Here is a 13,931-nt window from a genome sequence, read left to right as displayed (position 1 = left end):
TATTTTCTTTTTATTTTTTTTCCATTCAGGATATCAGAACTAGAATAATCTTTAACCTTATAAAAGGTCTTGTTTAGAAGCACAAAATTAAACATCTTCACCCACTGTCTAGACAGTTGTGACCACGTTACTTTTTAATTAGTCATTTGTTTCTTTACTACAGTTGCTATCATCATGTAATTAAAACAATTACAGAAAACCTGAGGCAAGTCTTTAAAAGAATTTTCTTAATTGTTAACATACAGTGGGAAAATATGCAGTTGTTGTTATACTCTCTTGATGTCTGTTATTGTTGAAATTTCTGCCATAAACTTTGACCCTGCATTCAAAATATTCACACTCTATAGAACTAACACCAAAAGAATGCACATTATGGGCTTCCCTGGTGGCGAAGTGGTTGAGCGTCCGCCTGCCGATGCAGGGCATAAGGGTTCGTGTCCCCGTCCGGGAGGATCCCACATGCCGTAGAGCGGCTGGGCCCGTGGGCCATGGCCGCTGGGCCTGTGCATCCGGAGCCTGTGCTCCGCGGCAGGAGAGGCTGCAGCAGTGAGAGGCCCGCGTACCGCAAAAAAAAAAAAAAAAAAAAAAAAAAAAAAAAAGAATGCACATTACATCACTCCCAAGAGCAGGCTTAAATAGTTATGCTGGATCACAAATCCATAAAGGAGATATGCAGGCTTCTGCAGAGACTCTCAAGTGTAGAATTATTTGTAAATTACGTGAAGTGGCGAAGGCAGCCTGCAGTCTGTGTGCCCGGTGGGTATCTCTGGAGTTGAGACATGAATTTAGATAATGTGAGACAGCAGGAGAAATGACTAGTAATAATCTGTCAGTTACTTGCTATGAACCTTGTGCTGATTGGCCAAACCCAATAATTCCAGGTTCCACAAATAAGACCAACATATCTTTTCTTTAACACACGGCCTAATCCCCTAATGTTTTTCTCTGAATAAATAAAACCATTGCAGATCATCCCAGAATACCAGCTCAATTTTTCAGCCAATGGTACAACAAAGAAAACCATCAACACCAATATATCTACTACACAAGTAGTTTTCTCCTGTTTCTTTGTGAAGATAATCTTCCAAAAAAAGGGAAAAGATGTCATTCCTCTAATTCTTGAAGATGCTCTGAATCGACCTCTTTCTTCCTAAGCAAGGATATGTCCATGTTCCTATCTGTGAGGTCACCTGAGGTCATCCTTCACCAGAAAGGAGTTGATTTAGAACAACCACTTAACTTGATATGTTTCTCTTAATATCACTATCCTTCTGACTCTCAAAACAAACAAACCCTCAGGATTCCAAAATCAGGGCTAGGAGTAACTGGAGTGATGAGAACGCATGCAATCTGAGTCACCAAGTCAGAGGTCTGAAGGGACTCCCAGAAAGATGGGAGTCACATTTGCACCAATCTTCCCATGCCAAAGCTCTGCAGACCTGGACATCCCTGTGCCAGCTTCTTCTTAGCTAACCAAGCAACTTTAACTTGTTTTTTTAATAAGAAGAAATCCTTTCCAAAGTAAATTTTCACTGAGACCTAATTTATGCAACTGACAAAACCTGTAGTGAAAAAATGCATTTTAGTTCAAATTCATAACATTTATTTCTCAAAAAGTAAATCAGTAAGAACACCAGTTAGTATGTCCATAACATTTCTGAGGTTTTTTTTAAATTTAGAAGCTAAGAAGTAGTTAATATATTAAAAGAATCAAATATACATGAGTAATAATGGCTAACATTTATGGAGTACATACTATGCTAAATGATGCGTATAAAACACCCCAATTAATTATTAGATACTCCTTTATGTATATGCATACACATGTATACACAGAGATATACATATGCATACATATATACATTCTTTTAGATATATGTTATAATTTCATCATGTCATCATCATCTTTTCTGTTTCATAAATAAAGCCCATGACTTTTAGAGGTTAGATTATAAGCTCAGTCATGCAGCTAGTAAGCAGAAGGCATAGGATTTGAACTCAGAACTCAAATGTTCAACCACCACCCCAAACTGTCTATTCAGATGCTACCTTTCCAAAAAACATCCTTTCCAGAACTGCTGTTCTAATCTATTCATAGACCCTTGCAGTATAGGCAGTAATTAGTATATTATAATATGTTTCTGATAATAAAACTTTTGGTCATTGTAATGAGGCGACGGACCTACGACCGTAAGACATTTCCTGTTTTCCAGAGGCAGTGTTGTCTTAGCACTGTCTTTCCACTTTCTATCATTTATTATCCCATGTGACCCACACCATTCCCTGTAAAAATGATTTTAAAACCAGGCTCTGAAATTATGTAACTTGGCCTTAACTTCATTAGCGTCAAGAAGTCACCAATGTTTGGGGAAATGAAAAAAATATATACCAACAGCAAATTTACTTAAGATAAGGAACCCTGTAGACAAAGCGCTATATAAACTGATCATAATGTACTTAATGGGATCTATCTTGAAACTAATGCATTTACGCTGAAGGAAACTCAAACAAGCATATTTTTTACAAAGAGCACTAAAAGTGTTTTCCGAGGACATTTGCTTCCCACTCTCTATATAAATTACCGACAAAATAGCTATTTTTCCCAATAACTATATTTGCCTTTTCTTTGGAATGTCACACTATTTAAAAGAAATTTTTTTAAAGATCATCAGCAAAAATATGCAGGTACAAGGGAAATGCAACAATGAAGTAAACACATAAAGTACCTTCAAAAGGAGAGGGTACTTGCATATTCTTTGTATTGGTGTTACTAAGTATCCTTCCAGGGGGACATCTGTGTTCTTCCGTCCTCCAAGTAGCATGCAGTTCTGGGGTGGAAATAAAGACAATTATGTACATTTTAAAATTAAGCCTGAGGTGGTGAAACTTTCTTCTATCATAAACTTTTCTGCTGAAAACCTGTGAAAGCATGTCTCTATAGAGCTTCTCTCTGAGAAAAGCACATTCAGTCACAAAGAAAGTTTACAGGAGAAAAAGGAAATACTTTTGCCTTTCAGATTAGTTAGCAACCAAAATGTGTTTTGAATCTTTATCTTGAAAATGAATTCACATATATTCACCTGAGTATGAAGTCTGAGGAAAAAGAAAGAGACAGAGATGGAGGAATGAATTAATGGCTAGATGGATGGATGGATGGATGGATGGATGGACGGATGGATGGATGGATGGACTGATGAAAGAATGCTTTGACGGATGAACAAACAGATGTACACATACGTACACACATCCTGCTTATAGGGGGAGGTCATGTGGTGTTGCCGAAGATCAGGACTGAGGACAACTGCGTTCTACCCATGCTCTGCCACTGGCCCGTGATGCAACTTGGACGGATTTCAAAATTCTAATTTTCCTCTCTGTACAACTGGCCTCTTTTAATCCAGTGATCTCTAAGTCACTTCAAGCTATAATACCTCACCAATGACACTGTCCAGGCAGTCTCAGGGAAGGATGTCAGATATGATCTCCACAGAGCCAAGATGGAAGGAGAAAACTCAAAATCAGCAATCACAGTGAGACGAAATAGAAGCAGCTTCCATTTACTGCAAGTAATGGTCAAGGGAATCGACTCTGATAAGTACAGCCTTGATCCTCTGAAACCAGGTCTTTATTTTGTGGTTTAAGCAGCAACGCAAAAAAAAAAAATTAACATTAAGATGTTAGAAGCAATTTTTTAATTAAAAAACTTTAAAAAACAGATTGTTTTTCTTTGGCCACGCCACGCGGTTTGTGGGATCTTAGTTCTCTGACCAGGATCGAACCCGGGCCCTCGGCAGGGAAAGCTCCAAGCCCTGACTACTGGACCGCCAGGGAATTCCCTAAAATAACAGACTGGAGACTTATGTCAAAACCTGTTTCTGCAGTGCCTATCAGGGTGACTGGAACAGAGGAAGCCGATAATAAATATTTGACTAAGGAAGAAAAGAGCTCTTCAAACATCATACTGATAATTTATAACCTTTATACCACTATTTTTTAAAATACTGTCCTACATTCCTTGAGAGGAGAGACCGAGTGCTGAGTGGGAAAGGAAGCAAAAGGAAGAGTGATGGAAGCAGACCAGCCCCCCACTGCCCTGAGCAACTGAGTTCAGCTCCAATTTGTTCAACCAACTCGGCAAAACCAGCACCATGACTTTCACTTCACCAGAAACCTTAGAAGACACAGCAGCAAAGAAGTGTCTCATTCAAACAGGCTCTTTGGGGGTTTCAACCCCTACTGCAATCAGGTCATCAAAATACTCTTTCCACCTGTGTATGGTACTGTCCCCAGAGGAACCCTATGTAACACAACTATCTACATCCCATTCTATTTCCAGTGATGTTTCAGTGTCCCCGTATGAGTGAGCACTCCTTTTAAATGTGGCCACCCCCTCTACCTAGCCCTGGGCTGAAGCACCCTGAGGAACACATGACTGTCTAACCCCCTTTTATTTCCTTATCTATTAGTACTGTATAGATTACAAACTCTCTTCATAACAGCCACTTTATTTCTTTCACTTTTATTGGAGTAGAGTTAATTTACAATGTTGTGTTAGTTTCTGTGTATAGCAAAGTGAATCAGTTATACATATACATGTATCCACTCTTTTGTAGATTCTTTTCCCGTATAGGTCTTTACAGAGTATTAAGTAGAGTTCCCTGTGCTATACAGTAGGTCCTTATTAGACTGGCTTATGAGAGCCAGCTTTCTCCTTATGTAGACAGACAGAATGTTCCCTAAAGAAGCTGCTAGAGATTCCACTGATCCTAAAAACTTACTCAGGTGACAGTATATGCAAGTAACCAAAAATATAATATCATCACCCCAAATATGTAAATCCTTAATGTTTTTCAAAGGGTCATCGTTATTCTCCCCATTTTATGAGTACGGAAAATGACATCAGACATGTAATGAATTTCCTCAAGTCATCCAGGTAATTAGTGGCCACTTAGTGCCAAGGCAAGAACTATAAAAGCCAGGGTCTTCCTACCAGACTATGCTGTAGGATCTTGTAAAAACCAGCACTCTGGAATTGTGACATTTATTTAGTGGAGAGCCAGCTCTGCTGAGAACAGAGTGCTCTCAATAAGACAGCAAAGTTCTGATAGTTCAAAGAGAGCCCCGTTGGTCCAGGGGCACAGGAACTTCCTCTGGCCATGGCAGAGAGAAGAGATGAGTAAATTCTCTTCCCCAAAACAACTGTTATACTGAGCAAAATTGTAAAAAAAACCCAACAATTTAAGGGCTCTGGTAATCAACTGAAGTCAAACAACAAACTGAGAAATGTTTATTCATGAAAAACTGCTGAACTTCAGGTAAGAACAGGGGAGTTGGTGGCATTCTTGCCTGGGCTCCTCCCATCCTGCCCCTACGTGCCCCCAGCCCCAGGGCCATCCTCAGCTCATCCTGCATGGTAGCCCTGTCACAGTAGCACTGGCCCTGCAAACCTGCTACCAGAGAGGACTGCAGAGGGCAAAAATCCCACACCCAGGAGTGATGTCAATAAAATTAGCACACTGTCCAAGAAAAATGGGGAGCGCTCACATTTCTGCTAGCCTGAGATTGCAGTCCAGGGCAAACGTCAGACTATGCACGTGCAGAGAGGACCTGAGATGGCCCCAGGAGAAAAAAAACCCAGATCTGACTTGAAAACTGCCTGGCCTGTGAATGTGTCGCCCGCGACACTCACACACAGACCCACAAATCATATGGATTATGATGTTCGATCACCTCTTTCAAATCCCCAGCTGACCACTAAGTTAACCAGTCAGAGGAGTGACCCCTAAAAAGAAACGCTAAGCTATAAAACAAAAACTGAGCAAACACAGCAGCTGCGTATACAAAAGACACAGATGCTCAAATTAAATCGAGACAAGTTCCTGAAAACGAAACCAACAAAAAACAATAACCAACCTGAGGGAAATAAACTTCCTAAGTTAAGATGCATATTGTAGTCCCTAGAGCAATTACAAAAAAAAAAAAAAAAACTAAACATAAACTTACTCTGATCCAGCAATTCTACTCTTAGTATTTACCCAAGAGAATGAAAATGTATGTCCACACACAGACTTGTACATGAATATTCATAACAGCATTCTTCAAAATTGCCCAAACTTGACATTTCCTGACTTTACTAAATCTCTCTCTCTGAAATGACATCTCATATGTAGGATCTTCAAGGTCCATCATTATCACAGTCAATTGTTGACCCAATGTTCATAAACTGGCAAACAGATAAACAAAATACAATGGAATATTATTCAGCAATAAAAATGAATAGAATGTGGATACATGCCACAACAAGGATGAACCTCACAATCATTTTACTCAGTAAAAGAAGCCAGGCATCAAAAGATTATATTGTACAAATCATTTATACGGAATCTCCAGAAAAGGCAAACCTCTAGAGATCGAAAGCAGATCGATGATTGCCTGGAGCTAATGGTGCGAGTAGAAAAGAGCTGTAAATGGGCATTTTATTTTTCATTTTAAATGAGCTGATCCAGGCTCTAAAACTGGATCGTGGAGATGTCTGTTCCACTCCACAATTCGTTAAATATCACTGAATTCTATTTACAGTGTGGTTCTCACTGGCAATTACAATGTCCAAGAAACTGTCAAACTATGCATTTATTTGTACGATCCTGAAGAAATTAAATACAGATTCTTGCGCTTTTTATGAACACTGAATATGGAACGTATGTAGGAGAAAAGTCAATCTTGAAAATTCTTTTCTACCATCCCCATGATGCATTTCCTTCCTGTCACTGCCCTACTTAGAGCTCTCTCAGCAGAAGTAAATGAAGCTCTAGGGAGCTGAGGGATATAAAAGCAACTGTGAACTCTGGCATAAATGTCTTCGCTCACTAAGAACCTGCGGTTTCACAACTCATAATCAACCAGGAGAGGGCATGACAGTGTTTCCCCATAAACAAGCTTCTCCCAACTCTCACTTCTTTTAATTTCGTTCATTTCATTTGTGTGTGTGTGTGTGTGTGTGTGTGTGTGTGTGATTTTAAGAGCATATATAGAGAGAAATATAGTTGATTTACAGTCTCACTTCTTACTTTTCTCAAATGACTCTCTAGCTTCCTAGCAGGGATATGTTAAAAACAGATGTCGTACAAGCACTTTTTACACCACACGGATGCTATTCCTCGGCTCTCAGTGGGGCTATCAACAAATAATAGTATACAGTGATACGTAAATATATACTTACCAAAAGAAATGTCCGGATTGTTCTTATTTTGTTAAGTTCAAAAAGCAATTTCTGTGCCTTCTCGTGATTACTACAATATTCGTCGTAGATACGAAACTTGTCTTTCTGTGAATTCAAGTAAGAATAAGTTAGTCATTTTATTAGCCATTTTGAAATTTTAAGTGTGAGTTTATGAACAAACTTTATTAAATGTTTACTATGTTTCAAGAGCTATACTATGTGTATACATAAGTATGTTTCATTTATTTTCCCTGATCCACGAAGAACGGTCTAGGAAAGGAGACAGACTTATATTAATTACAATCCAATATGACGTATGCAATAAAAATTAAATGAACGACGTGGTAGCAGATTACAGAGAAGAGAGTACTTAGCTTTGCTGGGAGGATTCAGACACAGCTTTAAAAAAGATGTCATATGTGGGCAAGATACAGAGACATAAATCCATGATTCCCTAGCAGGGAGAGGGAAGAAAGTATTTTTGGTGGAGGGAAAAGCATGTACCAGACCATAGAGCAACAGGACATAGTACCCTGCAGGCCATATGCACCAATCTGGACAGTTGTGTTTAAGAAGGACACTGACAAAGTGGAGAAGAGTCAGCAACAAGCGACTGAGATAATGACAGACCCTGAAGATGTTACATCTGAGAGGTCATCTCAGAGAGAGAGATTTGTTAGTACATAAAAGTAAGGAATGGTAGCTACTTCAAATAGCTGTCCTATTTATTGTAAAGGATTTACAACTCTTTGTCACTCCAAAACACAATACTAGGACCACTGGGTGGAAATTTCAAGGGTCATGATGGGCAGTGATAGGCAGATTCAGGATTAATATAGAGATTTTCTAACAATTAGAGCTGTAACTAAAAGTGATCAAGTAAAAACAAGATCAACAACCTTCACAGATCCTATAGAAGGGATTCTTTCATAAAAGGAGAAATTTCACACCATCTTGATCTCTAAAGCTCCCTTCCAACTGTAAGATTTTCTCCAAGTATCTATGATCAATATCTATCAAATATCCCAGTAAATATATCCCAGTAAAAGAGGCAGACACAGAAAATGTAGTGACTGAACAGTGGAACAGAAGTGTGTCCTCTAAAATTTCAAAGACGTGTATTTAGAAACACAGAGTGCTATTTCATACAGCCAGGAGAAAATGTATTGAATTACTTATTTCAAGAGATGGGATAAACCAGAAGAAAACAAACTTCAGAAACAGTTTAACTAAATTCATGGCTGACAGATTCATAGTGTGTTACTGAGGAAATGGATGTCAGGGTGCAAGATTCCCATGTACAGCCCGGCACTGAGATAGCAACTACTCCAGCTGGCAGGAGATGTGCATTCTTTCATGAAAGGGAACAGTCTGGATTAAGTGGATACAACACACGTGGTTTATAGTTTTGCCCAACGAAACCTTGATCTTCCTATACCCAAGGAGTCTCTCCCTTTAATATAATTATTTTTATGGAATATTTTCTGATTCTAAAAATAACATTTACAGAGTCTGCTCACCACATACAGAAATATAGATCTAGGAACTCCATATCATTACTTTATAAAAGACTGGAAATCAAAAATAAATGAAAATTGATTTCTATGACAAAATACTCCTATACATTTTTAAATAAAACACTAATTGCATAGCATTTTGATAAGTAAATGGATTCAAATTGGTATTCTGAAAATTAGCATCAGCAGAGTGGTAGAAATAGCAGCATTATTTTTCTTTTGTCAGTATGAATGCCCTTTCGTTCTGAAAACGATTTTCACCGTTACCGGTGGCTTTGTACCTTGCAAATCGATTGCATAAATAATTTCAGCTAGCATGTGCAAAGGGATGAAAATGATCATACAAGCATGACATATAATTTGAAATAACCAACTACTGGCTTGTTCTTCTTCGGCACTGTTCAGTACAAGCCTCTGAGAAAAATTCAGATGCAGGCATATGTGTACCTAGAGGGACCAGGTCTGTTCACCTCCAGGTTAGTCACAAGTCGATTAACAAGGGAACGTTTTGACTAATAAAAGGCTCATCGCATCATTGTAAAAGTAAGGATTTTCTGCCTCAAAAGAGAAATGCTCTATGTTTGAGGGAAACATAAAAATCCATTCATTATGAAACAGCCTGAATATTCATTAGAATTCAAAGCTACAGAGGATGCAAAAAACTAACTCGTTGGGAAAAAGAAAAGCCTGTTTATTCTTCGCTGAATAAAATGGATGATGTGAGGCCCTCTCCCCTTTTCTGGCTCTAAGTGGAAGATTTCATTGGCCTTAAAAGACCCCAAACTTTTGGTGTCAGATTTTACTTCTAATGCTGAATTCCCACATACTACTGTTCCAGAAGTGAAACTTGAAATTTTAGGGGGAAAAGCTTTTAAAATAAACAGAAATTGATCCTACAAAGTGAAGAAAGCAGGTTCCCACTTCTTGCTGAGCATTAGGTTCTGGATGTAAACATTCCTCCACGACTTTTAAGAATTCTTTATGTACTGCAAGGATATCTTCAATGTTTGAGAACAGCATCTGTAAATAAATGTGCAATAGTGAGGCAAGCTTTTAAAAAATTCTATGGGAGTGGAGTATTTTCAAGTTGAAAATGTCAGTGGAGAGTTGTCCTTCCCACCCCCCCACCCCCGGCTGGCAGAGCACCCATTCTGTCTGGACATCCTCTACCCTCCCACACAATTCTGGGAACCGGGAACCTAGTTCCGGCTCTCAGGACAATCCTGAGTAACTGAACCCAAGCATGGTCATTGTCCCACCCCACTAAGGACAGCGGGCTGCAGGTAAAACAGTGCGGGCAGAATGGCTGGCAGGCTCTGGGGGAAGGGCTTCTTTGCCCATAGAAGTCCCTGCTATGGGAATCAAAGTACCTTCATGTCCCTTTGAGTAACAGGTGTCTTTTGCTTGCAACCAAAAGCACCCAAACTAAAACACTCCATGGTAAGGAGAATGTAAACATTACTATTGAATTTAATGGGAAACAGATGTGTCTATAAAATCCTTGGGAATTATTTTCCGTAAAATAAAACAGCAAGTTGGCATCCAAAATAAATATCAATGATGATTTATACAGTTTCAATGAATAATGACTAGAGCACAATTAATTTTCATTTACCATCCCCCCCTTTTTTCCCCCAAACTCTTCACAATTTTCCTTCCCTACGGTTTAAAAGGAAATGCTTATACCTTTGTGAGCTGAAGATACTGTGTGGACGTTTTCTGCCCCAGTGGACCCTTCAAATCGTTTGCTCTCCAGGGGTCAGAGACTAGAAGCCGCATGTGCCCACATCCTGCCGCCCAGGCCCTCTAGCAATTCCCTCACACATGGTTCAGCTCCTTTCCCCTCGAGAGACATGAAGGTTCTTGGACTCGGGGTTATCTTTTTCCTCCTTTCAAACGTTTCCAAGGTCTTGGCAAAAATTCCTCTCTGTCTTCTACACCATCCTCATAACCCCCGTTTCTTTTCCCAAACCCTAGTTTCCCTTTTTCTCATTGCTGGCCACACAATGACTGGTGACTGGTACAGAACTTATCCCGGAAGTGAAGACAAGTTGACGAGCCCTGAGGCAACATCCCACAGGTAACATTTCATCTGAGGGGACCTTGTGCTGGTGTCGAGGGCACCTCCTCACCTTCACCGTTTCTTCTGTTACATTTTTGTCAAGTTTCGACGCAGCGCACTGGTTCATCCGGTGTAAGAATGCCTGCAGAAAGCAGGAAAAGATACTATGAAGGCAACACTGGACTAAATCAAATGAGCGTTGATCTGAATTAATTGTTTTTTATAAGAAACCAAAGTTTAAAAATCCAATAACTGTCGAGCATAACAGTTTTGTTGTATAAGGCAGAAATCTTGTGTGTTGCTTCTCCTACCTGGGAATTATATTTCCTTTATAGTTTGGGGGCAGGACCAAAAGTGATCACGTAGATATGAATTAAACGTATCCACCAAGATCTCAAAGTTCTGCGGTAAAACACACAGAGTCAAATGTTTCCTAAACTTCTAAGTCTTGTGAAGCACAAAAGACCAAAATCTAGCCAAAAATGGGATTTCTAATACAAACAAAAGGGCCAGAAATTCTAAAGGGAGCCCTTTAGAAGTGAGAGAAATTGAGGAAGTGAGGGAGGAAGGGAGAAAGAAAGGGACCTTCAAGAAGGAATGGAAGAATTTCCCATCCCCTCTTGCCCCATTCAAGTTTTAGGAAGCCAGAATTTGTATTTCTGGGAACAGGTCTGAGCTCTCCACAGCCCTATGGTAGGCAAATGAGTTCATTTGTATTTCAAAGATCTGGACTCTTCCTGATGGCCATTAAGCCCCTGACTAAATAAGCTATTAATTTAGCAAAGAAAAAAAGGATTAAAAGAGTTATTTATACTGAGCCTTAAAAGAGAAAGTTTAGAAGGAAAAAAAGACGAGACTTTCTATCCGGCAAATACAAGACGTTGTCCTCAAGACAACGTCCACTAACTACCTAGTGACCACGTGAGATCATCCCTTCCCTTGTCTGTCTTAAGAACTCCAGCCACTACCTGCCAAGTCAGGACACATAGAAGCTTGAAGGAATCTCAAGATACTGCATCAAATAAATGAAAATTAATGTAAGAATTTCATTTAAAAAAAAAAAGTTCATTTTTGACATGCTATATTTACAAAGATTTAAAAGATTAACAAAACCCAGGATTATGCATAATATTCCAAAATTATCACCCTCAAGACATTGCTAATAACAGTATAAAATGGCACAACACTTTTGAGGACAACTTACAATATATCTCAAATTTTTAAGTGGGCATTCCCTTTAACCCAGTCATTCTACTTCTGGGAATTTATCCTAAGAAAATATTCAGACAAGGGGTTTCAGTGTATTGATTACAACAGTGGAAACCACCTAAATGCCCATAATTAATGGGATCATTTAATATATTATGGTACATGCAAACTACAGAATACTGTGCAAAAGTATATTCATAAATGGAATGGGATGAAAATTATATATACATGTGTGTGTGTATACAACAGATGTCTATACTGTTTGGCAAAAAAAATTACTAAACAGCATACTGGATGTGTGCATACCTATACATACACACTTTCGTGTATATATACATACATATATATATATACACACACACAACTGTATATGGGTGTACATATACGTATATACGAATATTACACATGTATATAATATATACATATATACACATGGGTAATGTCAGTGTGCGTTCATACTAAGAAAAAATATGTAGCATATACCAAAATGCAAACAGTGATTACCTCCAGGTGATAGGAAGATGACCTTTGTATACTTTCTTATTGTCAGAATATCTGGCTGTGTGCATGTTGTAACTTTTGTAAAGAAAAATAATATTATTTAAAGGAAACAAAACAAATCGGCCACAGATCCCACTCCTGGCTTTAGCTTCAGCACCATCTTGATTCCTGATTCAATGGGTTCACGTTTCAGATTCCATAACTACAAAGCCACATCAGTACTGACAGCCTCAAATGAATGAAAGAATTCAGCTGAATTAAATAAAATGAATGTGAAAGTACTGGATGTCACCTTAACTTTTTTATTGGAAACGTGATACAATCTTTTGAAATATTATCTACAGTTAGGTATAATTTGCAATGGAGAGAGATTTTCGAATTTTCTGACTTTAAGTGCCCATTTTAATTAGTGTTAGTCTAATTTTTAATTTTAGTTTTGTTTTTCTTGAATAGTTTTCCACATACCTATACTAAAAATGCTCCTTAGCTCCTTCTGTTTAGTCTTAAAACAGCACGGTTGCTTTGGTTGCCCAGTTTACATTTCGTATTAACCACATAGGAAACATAACCTCTCATGCAAGCAAAACTTAAACTTCACTTCTACATGCATAAACCTTATCTTCATAAACTGAACTCAGTCACATTCTGAAACCAACAAATTAAAGACAGGAGGTAGTGAAAATGAATCAAACTAGGAGGTAGAAGGAAACATACAAGCTAATAAAGTAAACTCTATCTTTATCTGACTTTTTATCTTCAATCCTCCGTGACAATAGGGAACTTTTTGTTTAACTGCATATGAAAGAAAACCTGGAACTTCTTAGCATTTCTAACCAAGCATTTATTTTTCCCAAGAGCCTCATTTTATACAACAGTGAAGGCAGATTTAAGACAGTTTGCCCAGAGGGCAAAATCATGAAAACTGTTTGACATTTTTTACAAAATGTGCAAGTCTTCCCCTCTGAAGATAAACAACGTGTTCTCAGAATCATCCTTTAACAACCAGAATCTACAGGGTCCTTTCAGACTTTGGTAACTGGGGCATTTAATCTTTCTCCTATCAATCAAGGAAGCATTAATACCCTAGTCACAAAAACACATGAGATTTAATATGTTGTTTTATCTCTGTACTCATTCATTCGCCCTGGTTCAGAATTTCATCAGAATTATATCATCTTCATTCTGATACAAATATATGGAAAATAAGTTCCAGAAAATGGCTTTTAATGCCAGTGGTTCTCAAACTTTTCACTGTGTATGAGACTTGGAGAGTTTCTTCCAAATGCAGATTCTCCAGCCCTGTCCCCAGAAGGCCTGATTCAGCAGATTGGTTTAGGACCCAGAAATCTGCATTTTGAACACGTTCCCTAATACACTTGGTCCAGAGACCACAGTCTGATGATCTTTATGTTTATTCTTCCAA

The 13,931-nt window shown here is 38.5% G+C and overlaps 1 protein-coding gene across 2 annotated transcripts in view; it reads right to left on the bottom strand.

The window, feature by feature from the left end:
• Window positions 1-10,934, bottom strand: part of PREX2 (phosphatidylinositol-3,4,5-trisphosphate dependent Rac exchange factor 2) — a 208,401-nt gene extending 197,467 nt beyond the window's left edge. Inside the window, exons 1-4 of one of the 2 annotated variants that reach the window (XM_032610542.1) lie at window positions 10,869-10,934; window positions 9,634-9,756; window positions 7,220-7,324; window positions 2,727-2,828 (exon numbers count right to left, since the gene is read on the bottom strand). In XM_032610542.1, the coding sequence (XP_032466433.1) occupies window positions 2,727-2,828; window positions 7,220-7,324; window positions 9,634-9,756; window positions 10,869-10,925 (387 nt within the window). In that variant the 5' untranslated portion in view covers window positions 10,926-10,934. The remainder of the gene's footprint in view (window positions 1-2,726; window positions 2,829-7,219; window positions 7,325-9,633; window positions 9,757-10,868) is intronic. The other variant, XM_032610541.1, reaches the window with a different exon arrangement.
• Window positions 10,935-13,931: the final 2,997 nt, after the last annotated feature.

The sequence above is a fragment of the Phocoena sinus genome, chromosome 17 (genome assembly GCF_008692025.1).
Source record: "Phocoena sinus isolate mPhoSin1 chromosome 17, mPhoSin1.pri, whole genome shotgun sequence".
Classification (NCBI taxonomy): Eukaryota; Metazoa; Chordata; class Mammalia; order Artiodactyla; family Phocoenidae; genus Phocoena; species Phocoena sinus.
Note: the sequence above shows the minus strand (reverse complement) of the source record. Positions and strands in the feature narration are given on the sequence as shown.